General features: G+C 38.5%; 1 protein-coding gene across 1 annotated transcript in view; it reads left to right on the forward strand.

Annotated features, from left to right (window-relative positions):
- The first annotated feature begins 238 nt into the window (after nt 1-238).
- KCTD5 (potassium channel tetramerization domain containing 5) overlaps nt 239-18,559 on the forward strand; it is an 82,523-nt gene continuing 64,202 nt past the window's right edge. Inside the window, exon 1 of the mRNA XM_044657771.1 lies at nt 239-530. Within this exon, the coding sequence (XP_044513706.1) occupies nt 273-530 (258 nt within the window). The 5' untranslated portion in view covers nt 239-272. The remainder of the gene's footprint in view (nt 531-18,559) is intronic.

The raw sequence follows: 18,559 nt of genomic DNA on the forward strand, positions 1-18,559 counted from the left end.
GCGGTTCCTCGACTCCCTTTACAGAAACTCCAGCAGGCGGCCACCTTTCCGGAGGAGCACTTCCGGCACCCGAGGGCAAAGGAGGGGTTGGGGAACCAATTTAAAGAGCTGCTTCCGTTCTGGAGGACCCTCAGGGCGGTACTTCCGTCGGCGGGACCCGTTTGAAGGGTGGACTTATCCCGGCGGATGGTATTAAGGGCCGGACGCTTCCGGCCTGAAAAAGCCTAGCCTCCCTGAGCGGAGTGTAGGGCCGGGTTGGAGGGGCTCGGATCATGGCGGAGAATCACTGCGAACTGCTCCCGGCTCCTGGCGCCACTGCGCTCGGGGTGGGACCAGGGGGCGGCTTGTGTCGGCGCTGTGGCTCCGGGCTCGCGCCCCTCGGGGAGCGGGCAACCGGCGGCGGTTCCAAATGGGTCCGGCTCAACGTGGGCGGCACCTACTTCCTCACCACCCGGCAGACGCTCTGCCGGGACCCAAAATCCTTCCTTTACCGCCTGTGCCAGGCAGATCCGGACTTGGACTCGGACAAGGTGAGCGAGGCCCCCTCGGCACCGCGCCCCCGCTGCGGAACATTTCCCCCTCCCCCAGCTCAAGGCGACCCTGGCCCTGTGTCGCCAACTCACGCTGAACAGCACCCCCTTGGCCCCAGACCTACCTGGGCAGAGATAACTCTCTGGCCCTGCTTCTAACAGACTCTTCTCCCTTTTCACACTCCTCGTTCCCAGGTTGAGAAGACCCTGGCTTTTTAACCTTGTCTTGGCCAGCCTGTGGAGACTTGCCCTTCGATCTCCCACAATGCTTTCCCCAGACTGAGGAGACCCGAGTCTCTCTGACTTAAGTGTACTCAGGTTTAGTTTAAGACCCCATTTTCTTTTCTTTAAACTGTTTCCTTGTTATGACTAAAGATATCTACAGTAGTTTCCCTCAACTACACAACATTTTGGTTCGGTCGATAGACTGAGGAGACCCTAGGCTCTCTTTATTCAGTCCCGTCCTTTTGGTGAAGGCCTGCACTCCCCTCCCTATATTCTGTTCTCAGGAAAAGGAAACCCTGGGATCCTGACATAAAATTGCCCCAGATCTATTTATGATAGCTAACAATCCCACTCCCCAACCCCACTTCATTCCCAGGCTGAAGAGATCCCAAGGTACCCCCATGCTTAGGTTTATTTCAGATCTCAAACTCCGGTACCACCCAGTGTTCCCCTTTTCCCAAGCTGAATAACCCCAAGGTCCTTTTATCTATTTTTCCATTTTTAGGCTGAGATTCAATTTCTGGTTCCTGAATTCAGTATACCTCACCCACAAAAATTGTCTTTAAAATGCCTTCTCTTCCCTTCCCAGGCTGAAGATAATGTGGTGTCCCAAAAACCCTACTCCCTAGTTTTGAGGGGACCTTGATTCCCTTCCCCAGACTGAGATCCTGGTATCCCTCATGACTACCTCTACCTCCCCAAGTTACCCTTATAAAAACAGATGTTGGAGTTTCCCTCACTTTTCATTCTACCAAATACTTGAGTGCTAAGACCTTGATATGTGAATCCTACTACTTAGAAGATCTTGCTGTTAACTATCTCACTTTTTTTCCTGTTATTAGACTAAATTTCCCTAGCCATTTGGTACCTGACTCAATTCCTCCTCTCACCACAACCTAACATTCTCCAACCCAATTGTAGCTGTCCTAGCAGCACCTTCCTCTGGGGGAGGGCCCCCAGACCCACCCCATACTCCCCTCTTTTATGATAATTCTTTCTCTCTTCTATAAAGGATGCCCTTCTGCTCTTTGGGAAGTGCCAGTGAGTTAATATTCTCAAATTTACCAGCTGTTTTTCCTTTGTTAATTGAGTAACTTTCTTTTTGGTCTTGAGTCTTTCTTGGTGTTTTTGTTTTTGGCGTGGTGGTGGGGTGGGGTTCCCCCTACATTGTCTTTACAAGTATATTAAATATAGGATATATAAAATCCTTTCCCGTCTTTGGAAACTGTATAAAGGAAGACTGTCAGATTTAGTTAATTGATTCCATAGAAACATGATATTGAGCAAAATACCATTATCTAGTACAGTGAATACTATAGGAATAAGTGTTATATCTAGTACTTTTTTTGACCTGTTTTTTCCTTTAATGGATTTTTCTGGAAGAGATCTTATTTTGCTAAAGAGAGACTTTCAGTGGTGTTGTGAAGATCGAGAGCTAAGTCCTCTTTAGTCTGCTCTTTAACATTTAATTGGCTTTTCACTGCTTTTGAAAGGATTTAGGACTGTTGGCCTAGGTTACCCGCCCTTAATTAATTTAATACTTAGACTGTATATGCTAATAAAACAGTGTTTCTTGACTTCAGATTTTTGCAGTTGTACAAAATCTATACTGTTCAAGGTCCTTAATTGTTAAAAATCTACAAACTTTTAAAAGATTATTTTCTTTTTCTGTTCCCTATGACTTCTGGTCCCCTCTTTCATTCTGTTTTCTGGCTCCCATTCTTGAGCTATAGAGGTATGCTACTAATCTGCTGTGTAGTTTGAGTTGGAAAACTAATAAAATTATTTAATTTTTCACTTTTAAAAAACTGTAAAATTCTGGAGCTATAAAGAAACTTGTATCTCTAATGCAGTTCCTTGACAAAAACATGAACTCCTTCTATAATATCCCCCTAAGGGATAATCAGGCTTCTATTTGAACACTTCTAATAATTGGATGTGTATGTGTTCCTGTACACATCTTGGGATGGGGGGGAAGGAGGTTACTACCTCACAAGGTAACCCATGCAGTTTCTGGACAGCTGTAATTATTAAGAGTTTATGACACTTAAAGCATAGCTTTACAACAGCCATTTGCTTATGATAAAGAGATATCTACATGTAATACAAGATGTATACATCTGGAAGAAATAACCAGTTTATCTATTAGAGACACTGAGGATCGTGGCTAAGAGAAGGCTTGGTCAGGACAGTAATTTTTACCAACCTATTTTGAGTTGGTAGACTTTATAGGACTTCTGTTATGTATATTATGTTAGCTGGTCCCAACTCCAGTCTTCCCTCTCCCCCACCCCCTCACCCCCAATTTATTTCCCTTCCTGCTACAAGATTAATCTACTCTTCTCCCTATAGAACAAAGTGTTTTGAGTTTGTATGAGAGCTTGCCTGGGGCAGGTGTCCCAGACTGATCTGATCTGATCATAAGTACCCTTCCTGGAGGTCTAGCCCAATGGCTGGACTGATCCTCACATCAGCCCCTCCCAGATAATCCAATCCTGAACTCTTTTTTTTTTTTTTTTTTTTTTTTTTTTTTAAATAATCTTGTCCTTTATTTCTGGATGAAAACCTTTGTCTCCAACCCTTGGATGTTATTTTGCTCAATGTATAAATTAGGTCTATTGTGTTTTCCTATAAATTGGGAGTGTCTCTGTAAACTTGGTGATATTTGGTTAACTGGAACCTTGTATCTGAGTCTCCCTGTCTCTGATCGGTCTGAGGCCAGCATGACCACATTTCTCACTGTAAATCTTTGGGGGCATTTGTCTTAGGTCAATGACTTGAGGCAGTCCCCCACATTTCTCTCTCAGTAAATGCATTCCATTTTTTAAATGTTTTTTCCCATTTTTTAAATAGTGGTTAATGAAAGTGTACTTTGATATTTTCAAGGTCCCCTTAAATTTCCACTTGACATGTTCAGGGCCTTCTTCCAGATCTTGTGAGATTGTATGAATGCGAGTGGAGCTTTCAGTCTTTTGTATGACTATAAAGATGTAATATGCTATAAAATAGCATTTGTGAAAGCTTTATTCTCTTTTTGAACCTTTCTCAGAGTTATAGATTATTCTCTTTTTTTTTAATTAAAAATAATTTTTAAACCCTAATATCTTTTTTATATATCCTATATTAATTTTATTTGTTACAGGGCTAGGCTATGGGGGTTAAGTGACTTGCCCAGGGTCACACAGCTAGGAAGTGTCTGAGGCTAGATTCGAACCTAGGACCTCTCGTCTCTAGGCCTGGCTCTCAATCCACTGAGCCATCCAGTTGCCCCCTAGATTATTCTTTTGAGAGTTGGGATGGTAGAGTTATTGATATTTTCTTGTTTGCCTTTGGTGGGGGTACTAATAAGGCCCAAGATTTTGTTTAAAAAAAAAAAAAAAAGGTATCCTCCCACCTTTCATTGACTCAGTCTCAGTTTCTTGGCTTCCAGCATAGACACCTTCCTGATTTAATCATCTCCTCTTGCTGACTTTCTTTTCTTTAATGCTCTTTCTATTTCTTCATATAGTACTTAGGAGAAGGTGGTGATTAAGGCTGGGGATATGAGATAATAGTATCATTGAGTGAGAAAAGAGTTTCTTTTAGAATCTATATAGATCCTTCCTGGTTTTTTTTTTTCTTTCTGACCTCCCTCCAGCTTCATTGTTATTCAAAGGATGGTTTAGTTTAGCTAAGTCCCTGGACAAGATGTAAAGATGAAAAATATTGATTGCTTCCATTGAGAAGTTTATATAGTAAAAGGGGGATAGACACCCAGAAGTACCATAAATTAGAAAACATCTAAGTGTTTAGGAAAGGTCCAACTGAGTCAACAGATTCAAAGGAGAAGAAAGATTCCTTCCAACTGACTGGATTAGGAAGTTTCATGGAAGAGATGGCAACTGAGCTGGGGCTTAAAGGGTGGAGAATCTGTAGAAAAGTTATGTAGGAGAGAGATAATGGGTAGGATGACTTCTGAGAACAGTGGGTATTCCAGATTAGTTATTTAATTAGAGATGAGAGGAAGCAAAAGGAGCCCATCATGAAATAAAGTTGGAAAAGTAAGTTGGAGATAGATTGCTAGCCTTAAATGCCAATTTATATTTTGTTTGGTGAGGGCTCTTGGGAGTTTTTGAGGCCACATATCTATGTTTTAGAAAAAAGATTACTATGCCAGCTTTGGAAGGATGAATTGGAGAGGAAAGAGATTGATGGCAGAGAGACTAATAAGGAAGCTATTACAGTATTCACAGATGCATGTTTACAAACAAAACTTGATTTACTGTTTGGAATGCATGACTTCAAGATTTTTCATGCTTTGCAGACTTTACTTGGGAAACTTTGACAGAAAAATCTTACCTTCTACAGTCAAGAAATGAAAATCTGAGGTTCTATTTCTCTACCGGTAGACTCAACTTTTGTAAATTTGAACTTGTTTTCAACAGGAATCAGGCTGGTTTATCTGTACTTTAGTTACTTTTGGGAATGGTATCATATGACAATTAAATACATAATCGAATTTGGCTCATTTTTATCCATAAGTTTTCTATTTATACTTAATGATATGTTTTAACTTCCTCAGAGTGACCTTAGTGACCATAAGCTTGTGTGTCTACTGCTGCTCTATTATGTACTTGATTAAAACTTAAATCACATTTTTTATCTAGGAGGCTATGCATTGTTGGCCATATTTAGTAGTTCACTAATCTATGCAGAACTGCTTAAGTTGGCTCCAACAGAACCAGTTTATCTTACTTTTCCAAGTTGTAAACTGGTGTTCCTTTTTAAAAATGTATGCTTTACGGTAACAGGAAGCCTTTTTTAGTAATACTAATGGATGGAAATTATAGGTAATTGAAGTAATCTTAGGTATCTGGGTTCCAAACAAATTGGATCCAAGCTTCATCCCTGCCATCTTGTCATCTTAGGCAAGCCACTTCCTCTCTTTGGGCCTCAGTTTCCGAGTTTTATAAAATGATAGGTCTCAATGTTTTCCAAGAGCTCATCTAACTCTGACCTATGATTTCAAAATGACTAAATCAGCATCTATTCTGCCAGGTACAGTGGAAATACAGTGAATGGCATAATCCCTACTTGCATGGAGTTTTCAGAATATAAATCTTCAGAATGATTTTGCATTATTATTCATTTAAGCATATTTGAATTCTAGATAATATAACTAAAAATGAATGAATAATAGAAGATAATACCTTTTGATTCCTAATAAACTGGTTGATATTAAGTTAGTGTTAGCTTTACTCATAGCCTAGATTAATTTATGTACTTATATAGATGGGAGATCTTCAAGGCAAGGATTAGTGATGCTTTGTTGGGTATGTTGTCCAGGCAATTCCTATTTGAAGGTGCATTGAATAGATAGTCCCAAAGGTTCCTTATAGTTCTAAAGTTCTGGGTCAGTGTCAAATAATAGCTTCTATCAGAAGTCCTTAATGTATTTTTCTCATATCTCTCAGCTTTTTCTTTTTTAGTAAAGTAAAAACCAAACAGACACAGCTAGAATTTATATAGGGTTGGAGATTTGCAAAGTGCTTTATAAATGTTTCATTTTATCCTCACAATAACCCTTGGAGTAAGGTGTTATTATCATCCCCATTTTATAGTTGAGGAAAACTGATAGAGATTAAATAACTTGGTCCAAGGTCACACAACTAGTAAGTATTTCAGAGTTTATTTGAATCCAGATCTTCATGAGTCCAGGACCAGGGCTTTAGCCATTATACCACTCAATAATAAGCCATGGATTTCTTATTGATAATTATGCCCTGATACTGTCATTTCTAGATGATTACAGTGTCTTTGTATATGTATGGGTAGGAGGGGAGTTATCTCTTAATGACATGATAGAGAATAAATAAATAGATAATTAGAACTCCCTTTGTATAATTTTCATAATTAAAATCAGCAAAGACAACCTTTTACACATGTTCTTGGATTTGAACCTTGGAGATAGGAAAGTACACCATTTTCTGTTCTTAAAAAATACAGTGTTTAGAAGGTTCACTACATATACAAAGCTACCCTAAAGATGTTTTGGGTTTTTTTAAACCATTACTTTCTGTCTTAGAATCACTACTAAGTATTGGGTCCAAGGCAGAAGAGTGGTAAATACTAGGTGTTTGGGGTCACGTGACTTACCTAGGGTCACACAATTGGGAAGTATCTGAAGTCAGATTTGGACACGGGATCTTCTATCTCTTGGTCTGGCTTTCTATTGATTGAGCCACCTAGCTGCCTCATTCTTGAGAATAATTCAAATTCTTTGAACCCATAAATTCCAGAGCAACATATTAACAATAAAAATATATATATAAACATGGGCCAAGAATGTGTGTGTATTCTGTGGGGAGTATAAAAAAGATTAGGCTGTGATAGGCTTAATAAGAAGGAACTACAGAGATAAATGATAGCAAGGTGATGCAGTGGATGGAGAACTGAGTTCAAATCTATCTTCAGACACTTACTAGCTAGCTATGTGATCCTGAGCAAGTCATTTAACTTCTTTGCCTCAATTTGCTCATCTGTAAAATGAGAACAATAGCATCTACTTCCCAAGGATTTTGTGAGGAATTAAATGAGATAAAATTTGTAAAATATTTAGCACAGTACCTGGCACCTGGTAGGTATTTAATAAATACTTGTTGACTCTTCTAGAGGACTGGAGTCTTTTCAAGTGTTAGCCTTGAAAGTGTGGAATGTTAGACCTTACATATCATCTGCTCTCACTCTTATTTTATAGACAAGAAACTGAGACCCAGAGAGGCAGAAATAGTGGCAGAATTAGAAGTAGCTATCTTGACCTTAGTTGTGTTATTTTTTCCTATTGCTTAGTTCCATTTTGGCCTCGTTAAGAGGTGGTAAATCTCAGGTTAGGAAGAATGACATAAAGCAGGATAGGGAAGCAAGCAGTAGCAAGTTGTGTGCAGGACATGGCAACAAAGGAGGGCTTCATTTATGATGTTCTTCTGGATGAAGAAGATTCTTAACCTTTTTCTGTGTTATGAACCCCCTGGCCATCTTGCTCCTATCCCTTCTCAGAGAAATATTTTTTTAAACCCTAATATCATATGTGTGTGTGTGTGTGTGTGTGTGTGTGTGTGTGTGTGTGTGTGTGTGTATATATATATATATATATCCTTCTTTATTAATTTTATTTGTTACAGGGCTAGGCAATGGGGGTTAAGTGACTTGCCCAGGGTCACACGGCTAGGAAGTGTCTGAGGTCAAATTCGAACCTAAGATCTCCCATCTCTAGGCCTGGCTCTCAATCCACTGAGCCATCCTGGTGCCCCTCAGAGAAATATTTTTAAATGCATGAAACAAAAAACATAGGATTGCAAAAGGAAACCGATTAGCAAAATACTGTTATCTAAACTCCAAGTTACAAAATTCCTTTAGATCAAAATGTCTTCTTATATTTTAATGGAGGATATGATTATGTACACACATACATGAAAGGTCAAAACAAATTATTAAGAAGTTTGAGAAGGAAGCAGGAGAGAATAAAAAGCTTCATGGAAGTGCCTCTAGAGTTGGGCCTTGAAAGAAGGAAAAGGAATTTTAGCAGGTGGAGCAGTGGTCTATTAAAAGGAAATGAAGTGAGCAAAGGCACTTAGATGACAGGATAGGAACTGGAAATGGGAATGGTTCGTTTTGGCTGTAACATTAAGTTGTAGCAGCAGTTTTTATTTCTGGTGTTCTTTAATGGTTACAAGACATTCTTCTCACAACCACCATGTGAAGTAGGCAGTGCAAGTATTATCCCCATTTGACAATTGAGGACATGAAGCTTCTGAAAGGTTGTGACATTTCTGTGTTCACATAAATGAGTAATTTGTCAAGGGCAAGATTTGAACCTAAATTAGACCTTTATGAGCCGTAGTCTAGTGTTCTTTTCTATTATACAATACCTCCTTCCATGATGAATAAGAATAGTGGGGAAAATGACTGCAAAGATAGGTTGGAATGAGATGGAAGAACTTGAATTCTAACATTAAGAATTAAATTAAATCTTTGAGGAAGTCACTGAGAATTTCTTAGGGTCAGAGCCATCTATTAGGAGTTGTGGAATTGTGGACTAGAAAGGGAAGACAGTGGAGTGGGGAGACTAAGAGTTAAGAGAAAAAGAAAAGATTACTTTCAAAATGGGAGGTTTTCAGAAAAAAAACTGTCTGGGGAGAAATGTATCTCCACAACCCAGAGTAGCCCAAAGAGAACTTGGCATTTGAACAAGGCCATTGTGATTGCGTTGGAGCTGCAGATGTGGAGGCCTCACTTGGAACACTGATGGGTGGGGAATATGCTGATGCTTCTAGTCAGATATCGATTGTAATTCATTACTCAATGTTTATCCAGAGCCCTTTTGTGGTAGAATCATCTAGTGGAGAACTCTTAAGGAAGAAGAAAGAACAGTTTGTGGCCAAGGAACCTAATTAGAAAAATATATACTAAAACACTAGCAGAAGAATTAGAAGCTGGTAGGAGGACCATTTGGATATTACCGAGATCTAGGCAAAGAAGAGAAAGAAATGATTATAGTGGGAGTTAAAAAGAGAGAATGAATGAGCATTTTCTGGGGGAGGGGGTAAGGGAAAGGGAAGAGTCAAAAGTTTGAGTTTTCAATCATCTGAGAAACTGGTAGTTAATGTCTATTAAAGAGAAGTTATGGAGAAAGTTAAGTTTTGGGGAATAGTTCAGTAATAATGTTTATTTGCAGATGTTGGGCAGAGACATCCAGCTGATTGCTGAGTCTAGTAAAGTTGTCCACTAGGTAATTGGAAATACAGGACTGGATATTTGGGAGTTGGTATTTAGTCTTATGCTGATGTGTTTTTCTGTATTTTTCCAGTGTCTTAACACAAGGACTGGCCACATATTATGTACTCAATAAATACCTGTTTAATTTATTTCAATTATTACTCCATATATGCTGAGGCACATAACTCAGTAACCATTCATTCAGTTATTAGACATTAATCACATCTTGTATGCTGAGCACTGTATTAGCTCTGGAGGAAATGAACAGTTTAGGTAAAGACATAGTCTTTGGTCTCATGGATCTTACTAGCCCAATGGGATATAAAGACAAGTATAATATTATATATTACATAAGTGCATCAGAGAATAGTAACATGTGCTATGTGGTTACTAAAGAGAAAATTGTTATTAACCAAGGCTGTATTAAAAAGGCTTCTTATAGGAGGTGGCATCTGAATTGAGCTATTTTTAATGCATCCCAGACATAAAGCATAAGTGGACACTGTGGCATACTATGGCCCTGAGTAGGGCTTGAGGTGCTTATCTCTCTTCTCTATCCTTCCCCCCCATGGGTATATAAATAGTGACCCCTTTCTCTGAGGGCCAGTTGTGACTGTTGGACTGCTCTACAGGCCACAACTGGTTTTTGGTCTGCCCTCCTCAGAACACCATGACACCCTTTGGGGCAAAACCTGGTTAAGAGTTCATTTGTAGAAGCTAGAGGGGTCCATGTGTTATCACTTTCCTCATGAGCCCCCTTCTCCTCCATCTAATCTTCTGCCAAATTTAGTCATTCTACCTTTGAAACATCATTATATAAGTTCCTTTCTTTTCTCTGACATTATTATCACAAGATGCAAGCCCCTATCACCCTCACACCTGGACCATTGCAGTAACCCTCTTGTTGGCTCCATCTTCCGTTCAGCTATCAAAGTTATCTTCCTAAAGGCAGATCCAATCATGTACTATTTAATAAACTCCAGTGGCTCCCTGTTACTTTCAGGCTCAAATGTAAAACCTTCTGTTTGACTTTAAAGTCCTTCATAACCTGGATGCTTCTTACCTTTCCCCTCTTCTTACACCCTACTATATACTCCTTATCTCTATTTCTTGGCTTCTTTCAGATTTCATAAAATGTGTGTGAGTGCCTTCCCTTTTTTATTTTTTTGTGCTCCTTGAGAAAAAGGAATCTTGTCTTTTTTTTTTTAATCCCTAGTACTTAGCACAGTGCTTCTAAATAGCAAGCACTTTGTTGACTTTATATGCTACTCAGAACCTTGAAGTATGCCCAAGTCCTCCCCTCCTCTCCATCCTTACCTGACATCCATTGAGAGCTACTACTTTCCCTCACTCTTTCTTGAAGGCCCTTCCCTCAATCCCAGTGTGGGGTGTAGGATAGCGACTTTGAAGCACAAGATCATTATCTCTTGATTGCAATGAAGAGAAAGGGATGCCATCCTTATATTGGCACCTGAGTTGAAACCCCAGGTCCCCCAACCAGATTTATGTGCATCTGTTAATCCTAGGTATAAGGTTTTTGGAAACAGGCTTTTGGGACCCTCTTCATCATGTCAAAGAGTAAATATTACTAATTGGATATCCTTATGCTTATGTGTGATGTACATGTATGTGTTATGCATGTATGTGTGTATGTATATGACTAAGCAAATATTTTCTTTCCCTTATTGTTTCTTATGGGGATTATACCCAAAGGAATTAAAAGCAGAAAAATAAAACAAGTCTGAATTGCCTTCAGAGCAGTAAGTGGTTTTAACAGCATACTGGGAATAAAGAATTTTGTTAGGTTTCAAGGTATGGATAAAAAACAAACAAAATTAAATATCTGTGCTCTGTGCTCTGCAAGGTCCTGACCTGGGTTTGGGTCTGAACAAGAATAGATATCTACTGGACTCCACCCCTTGGCCTCTAGAAAGCTCAAACTGGCTGCAGGCTTCTCTTTGTTCTGGGTTTCTTGCTTGGTTTTTCCTCTTTAGACTATTCCTCTAGATACTAGACAGGAGACCCTGCTTTGTACCTGTGATCTGAGCAATATCACTGCTGCAGGCTTCTGAATTTCTTCTTTTTAAAAAAAAACCCAAACTCATACCTGCTGTCTTAGAGTGGATACTAAATATTTCCAAGGCAGAAGAGTAGTAAGGACTAGGCAATGCCTTAAATTCAATTTAGTTAAATGACTTGCCCAGAGTAACATAGCTAGGAACTATCTGAGACCAGATTTGAACCCAAGACCTCCTGGCTTTATCCATTGAGCCACAAAGCTGCCCTGAATTTCCTCCTTTTACCATGTATTTCCCAGAGCTTATAACTAAGGAATACTGTTCCCCTTTTCAAGTCTTCTTATTCAACCCTAGATCTGTGACCTGGAACTAGGTAGTGGCTAATAAAGTAAACAGATCACATCTTTTCATATAGTGTCTGGAGGTACTTTTTTTTTTTTTTTTGAGTCTGAAACCTTTTTGCCCTTGATGCACAGCCTCTTCTTGGGCATTGGAGTGCTCCTTTTCCTAGTGTTCATATATTTTCTTGTCTTATCTCTTTGTGCTGAATAGGGCTAGGCAGATGACTCATTGATTTTTTTTTTTTTCTGGATTTCCCCATTAGGATTCACTCTGGTACAATTTCTAGGTCTGTTTGGAGAAGTTTGTGGAGGAGAGCTTGGCCACACTGTTCCCTTTCATTCTGCCATATTAGTTTTCCTACTTAAGTGGTTGTAGTAATTTTAAACATTATAATTGATAACTTTTGTTTTTATATTCATCCTCACTTTCAAATATAGCCCTTATTCCTCTTATCTTATGAGATATCACTTATAACAAAGAATTTAAAAGAAAGAGAAAATAAAGATGTTCAGAATAATCACTCAATATAACAACCAACTCTTGATGGTATATTCTGTATCTAGACTAGCCCTTAGTTCTGCGAAGAAAGAAAGAAGGAAAAGAGGAGGAAGGTGCATTTTCTCAGCTTCTCAGGGCCATGACTGCCTGTCTAGCATTAATTTTTTTATTCTTTTCTTTCCAATTATATTATTATAGTTGCTGTGCATATGCCATTTCCTGCATTAGTTTTTACAAGTCTTTTATCTCTAACCTCTTCATAGTCTTTGTTTCTTATGTGGTTTACCTGTTCTACAGGGAGGCAAAAAGGAAGTATACTTTGGGGTTTTATGGATCATCCCACTCAGACCTATGGACCATATATATTGTTAATTTGTATATTGATCATGATAGTTAATTGCCAGTTTCTAATGCTAACACTCAATAGCTGCAGAGTATCTCTGCTGAGATTCCCTTCCCTTTTTTCCTATTGTCTCCCTTTCTTTAAATGTTAGTACGGTCTCTCAGCATTTCCTTTGCATTTTGAAATTTTAGGTCACTTTTCCCTCTTCTTGATCAGTGAACAGGGATGAAATATATACTTCTGTATGAGGTACTATTCTAGTCACTGAGAATATAGTCAGTGATAACAGTCCCTCCCCTCAGGGAACTTGTTTACATTTGGATATTGGAGACCATATGCATGTATATTAGCATATCTAAAACAAATACAAGATAATTTTTGTTGGAAGGTACTAGCAGCTGGGAGATAAATAAAGACTTCATGGAAATCATGGCATTGGAACTGATGAACTTTGAAGGAGACTAAGAATTCCAAGTAACGAGGTGAGGAGGATGCACTGTAGCATGCTCCAGACATGTAAAGGCAGATGGTGGTTTGGGAAGGGGCAGGATGTGAGGTGGAGTTTGCTGTAAATACTGCAATAAGACTTGACCATGGTGTACAAAAAGGAGAGGGACTGAATAATAAATAGAAAAGAGTAGATTGAGGTCAGGTTTTAAAGGGCTTTTGATGGTCTTAGAGTAGAATTGCAATAGCAACCAGGAACTTTCATCATAGAATGTTAGAGCAGGAAGGTACCCCAGAAACCTAATCTCATTATACAGAGGAAGAAACTGCGGCTGAAAGAGGATGTAACTTAATGACTACTACAGTGATGCTAACAGAGATGGGTTACTAGTATCATTGCCACTTACTCTTTCTTCTTTTATGTCCATAAATAATATTCTTTTCAGTGTGGAGACTGATTAATAAAAGACAGTTCATAGAGTCTAAATCAGTGATGGGCAGCCTTTTGAGCTTGGTGTGTCAAAATTCGCCCAAAAACTGAGCATAACTCAGGTGGTGTGTCACTTCGAGAAAAAAAAACATAATTTTGCGATATTTATAGTTTAAATAACAAAAATGTATGATTGTAATATGTAACTGTATTTAATAAACCAAAATAGGTAAATTAATATAGGTAGAATTGTCATCTATAGTGCACAGAGTGTCCATACTATACTATAGCAAATGTTTCATCCTCACCATGCGACCCCATACTTCTCTGTATGCGGCTATGTGTCATCGAAAATGGCTACTGACATGTGTATCATAGGTTTGCCATCAGGGGTCTAAATCCATGGTTGTCCTAAATTCAGACATGGTTCTTTTCTTTATGAAAAGTTTGAAGACAACCTTGGACAAAAATCCTTGAAAAGTATAACTGGAATGACAATTCTCTTTTCTCTTTGAAAAACCTGGAGACACTTCAGATAAGCATAGCTTTATTGGCCTTTTAAGAGAATTCTAGTGATGGGAGAGGAGAGATACATTTCAAACATAGGAGACAGTTTAAACAGATTGAGTAGAGCTAGGACCCTGCTTGCGTGGTGACCTCAGGGAAAATCACTTGACTGTCTTAATTCCATGTTCATTGAAACAAAGTATATGAATAGTATGAAATAAGGCCAGATAATTGAAAGCCAGATTATGGAGGGCTTTAATGTAAGGAGCTTGTATTTTATCTCTTACGCATTAACTGAACATTGAAAATATTTGAACAGGGAGGTGGTATGGTCAGGTATATGCACTATGATAATTATTTGTCAGTTTTTTGAAGATTATATTGGATGAGTGAGGAACCAGAAACCAATTTTAGGAGGAAGATTGGTAGTGGTAAAGTCCTGATCTAGGGTGTTGGCAGTTTAAATCAATAAATCAACAAGCAGTCATTAAGTTCTTGCTAGGTCCTGGGGATACATGTACAAAGAATGGAATAATCTCCATTTTCAAGGAGAATAACACAAATACATGTAAGTGTATATAGATAGAGAGGAATAAGCCTTGGACCTGAGATTTTATTTGTATAGGAAACTTCTTCCACCAGTTTAGATCAGCATGCTCTCTGTAATTTATAGTCATAGAAAATTGTCTGGATTACTGAAAGGTAATTTTTGCCCAGGGTCACATAGCTGATACGAACCAGGCCTTTCTGGCCTTAAGATTGGTTCTCTTGTCTTTTTACCATACTTCTTCTAAGAAGAAATATAAATTTCATACTGTACAATACAATGTATTTATTTGGTATAGCAGAATAAATACAAAGTAGATGAATATAAGGTAATTAAATAGAGAGGGTACTCTTCAGTTGGGATACTAGAGTTTAGAGATGAGGAGATAGATGTATGTAGAGATATTTAGGTAGAATTGGCAGAATGTAGAGATTGGTAGAATTGGTAGAATAGGTCTTGGCAACTGATTGGATGTGGGATCTGAGAGAAATGAAGGGATCAAATATGACTCCCAAAGTTTCTAGCCTAGTTGTCTATTAGGATGGTGAATACCACTAATGGAAATAGGGAAATTAGCTTCTTTGTTACCAGTGATCTCTTAGCTGCCATATCTGGTGGGGTTTTCTTAATCCTTATTCTCCTTGATTTCTGTAGCCTTTGACACTTGATCTCTAGGTTTTTAGCTGTCTCCTAGTTCTTCTCCTACATATCTGACCACTCCTTCTCTTTCTCCTGCTCTTGGATCTTCCTCCAGATCACACCCTCTAATCTTTCGGTGTCCCTCAGGATTTTGTCTTGGATCCTCTTCCCTTCTCCATCTGCTCTATTTCACTTGGTGTTCTCACCAGCTCCCATGGATTGAATTACTGTCTCTGTGTTGACTGTGGGTCATGACATTTAAAGGCATTTAAAGCTATTAGAACCATTAGTACAGCTGGGTAATTGAGGTTTGGGGGATGGAAGCCAGGGGAAGAATGGAATTACTTTGGATGTCTTTTTAGAATCATCGAAACAAAGTCTCAGAAATGTATGTTGCTTTGGACTTCTTTATTATATAGCTTCTCTTATTCCTCCCCCACCCTGAACTTCTCAGCTTCCTTTTATGTTTTGTCTTCCTTGTTAGAATGTAAGCTCTTAAAGGGTAGAGATTACCTTTTTTGCTTGTATTCTATGAGTTTTGCACATTGCACATTGATAATGATACTTGAGGTAATGATTTTTTCTTTTATCCTCTTATCTCTCCATTCCCAGACCCATGAACCTTATTAGATCTTGGTGATCTTAAAGGACTTATTTTGTTTTGAGAGCCTACTTCAGAATTTTATAATGTTGTCTATTTGAAGATTTACGTGATATTTAGAAAATTCATTTTAAGTTTTGTTCTGGGGTCATATCTTGACCTCTTTAGTAGTAAGATGGGATTCTTAGTGTTACTATTGGGATTACTAAAGAAGCCAGAATTTCCTGCTACTTCCATCTTGAGAAGGAAGGGGCTTTATATAGTCATTTGCTATGGAGTGACATTCTGCTCTTAAGGAATTGTGCTCTGCCATGGGTTCACAGCTGGTTGTGTGTGCTGAGGCAATGGACTGCCATAGTGTCAGGACTGGACTTATATGGCATCTCGTAATATCTAAACCATAAATGTACTCTCTTCTTCTCTGCTCACAGACCCACAGGCCTCAGACTTCAGGGATGCCCCTGTAGTACTACTTGTTATAAGTTATGCATGCCTATTAATTTCATATTTCTCTTAGATGTATGGGTGTGGTTGTTGGTCATTACTTTGGGACATATTAATAATGCTTTAATGACAATGCTATATTCAGCAAGCTTTCCCCTCAGAGTCTTTTGCCAAATCTCTTCTATTCCTACACATATTTTATTTCAGATTATTTGACTGTGACATGCCATAGTTTGTGACTTGGTTGGTATACATATTGCCTTCTAGGTTCTTTCATTGGTATACCTTAACACTATATATATTAAGCTAGGCTTTTTGGGATAATTTAATCCTCCTCTTCATTTCCTGTCTCCAAACTAGACTTTGACTAGAGAATATGGCTGGCCATTTCTGAATGACAGAAAGAAAGTCATGTTGCTTTTGGTTTATAATATTAGAATGCAGCAGAAGACCCTACACCCTTCCTTTCACTTCACCCAGTCAGTCAGGTTTGAAGATCCAATGTTGGTTTTGTGCCATTTACTATATCTGTGCTTGTATATTCAAATGGATCCCCCTCCCCCCCCCCAGCTCTCCCTACAATCCGATGCCTACTGGCCCTTGGGTGAAGTAGTTCCTCACCATTCAGGTAGCTCCCCACTATTCTCCAACTCCTAAACTAATGAGGGGTCCTTGGTTTCTATTGGAACCCCCTGAATCAATGATATTTTCAAATTAATGTTGTAAGAGCTCTTTAACACTTATTTATTTCCTTTGCTTTAGTGCACAGTATTGAATACAAATAGCATCAGGTCAGTGCAGATAGATATTAGATATGGTATAGTTTAGAAAGATGAGCCCTACTCTTCCTAGACCTTGTTGAAGTTATATCTCATTCTTGGTATGATTTCTTATGTATTTTTATTGTCTGGCATCTATTTTCTGATTCAAGTGACAGGCAGGTGACTAGTAGAAGTGGATCGTTAGATTGGAGATGGCTCCATAACTTAATGTGTCCTCTTTTTGCTTAGTCTTTTAGACTTCTCTCAGATTTTCCCATTTCATAGCAGAAGAGACCTTGATCATAGAGATCTGACATGTTTCTAAGTTACCTTTTTTTTTGTAGCATAGGTGCCATTATAAATAGAATGTGAGTTTGTTTTTTATTGCCTCAGCCTGCTTTTGGTACATCTCCAAAGTTCCTAACAAAGTTAACTTATGTGACTTTAAATCCTTACTGTGTTGCTCCTACTCAGTTTGCTTAAAGTTGTATGCAATGGCCACTCCCTGTAATAATCCCCAGACTCTAAATTTTCAATTCATTCCACTGCACTGGTCTAGTTCTTTCTTATCAAGAGAAACATCTTGTTCCCAAAGGATTATAGGAGAGAGGGCTCATCATTGGAAGCCATGGATTGTTAGCATTCTTCCTTGATCCTGAGAGGGTGGAAACCTGTATTATAGTCCCACCCAATTTAATGTATACTATATCCCATATTAGTTTGAATTTCAGAAACCTTACCACTGGTACCTGTTTGTTACACATAATTGAAAAATCATACAATATAACAAGGATCCTGTTCATGTATTATTGTAAAGTTCACATATAAGCCAATCCTTCTGGGCAGTCCATAGCTGGGGTTCCAGTATGATTGTCTTGGACTTTGGTCCTGTCTCTGGAGGTATAGTCAACTTTGCATTAGTTGGGTTTGGAGGATAAGCATCTCATAGGCCAGTATCATCTGAGTAAGTATAATTATAATTTCCTTCAAGGTTGGGCCCAGGTGCTAATTCCTAGACAAAACCTTTCCTGATCTTCCTGATTATTTTTTCTCCCTCTTTAAATTGTCTGGAATTTATTTGTTGGGTTACATAACATATATCCTAGTTGAATGCAAGCTCTTTGAAGATAGGGTTTATTTTTTTCTTTGTATTTCCAGCACTGAGAAAAAAGTACTTTGCACATAGTGGGCAATTAATAAATGTTTATTTAATTGAATAGGTACTTGTAGAACTAAGTCCTTAGAGTTTTCCTGGAAGCTGTGGCCATAGTCTTTTCAGTCATTGCTCTTTTTCTGTCTGTTGACATAATTCATACCATGCTTGTGAAAAGTCATTATTAGGGCAGTAAATCATAGTCTAGGCCCTGGATAGTAAAAGATGAAGATGCCCAGGCTAAAGTTCTCCTATTGGCCAATTTGAATACTTGAATGTTACAAGCACAAAAACAACAGAATTCACATAATACAAATTGA

This window comes from Gracilinanus agilis, chromosome 1, assembly GCF_016433145.1.
Source record: "Gracilinanus agilis isolate LMUSP501 chromosome 1, AgileGrace, whole genome shotgun sequence".
NCBI classification, from domain to species: domain Eukaryota; kingdom Metazoa; phylum Chordata; class Mammalia; order Didelphimorphia; family Didelphidae; genus Gracilinanus; species Gracilinanus agilis.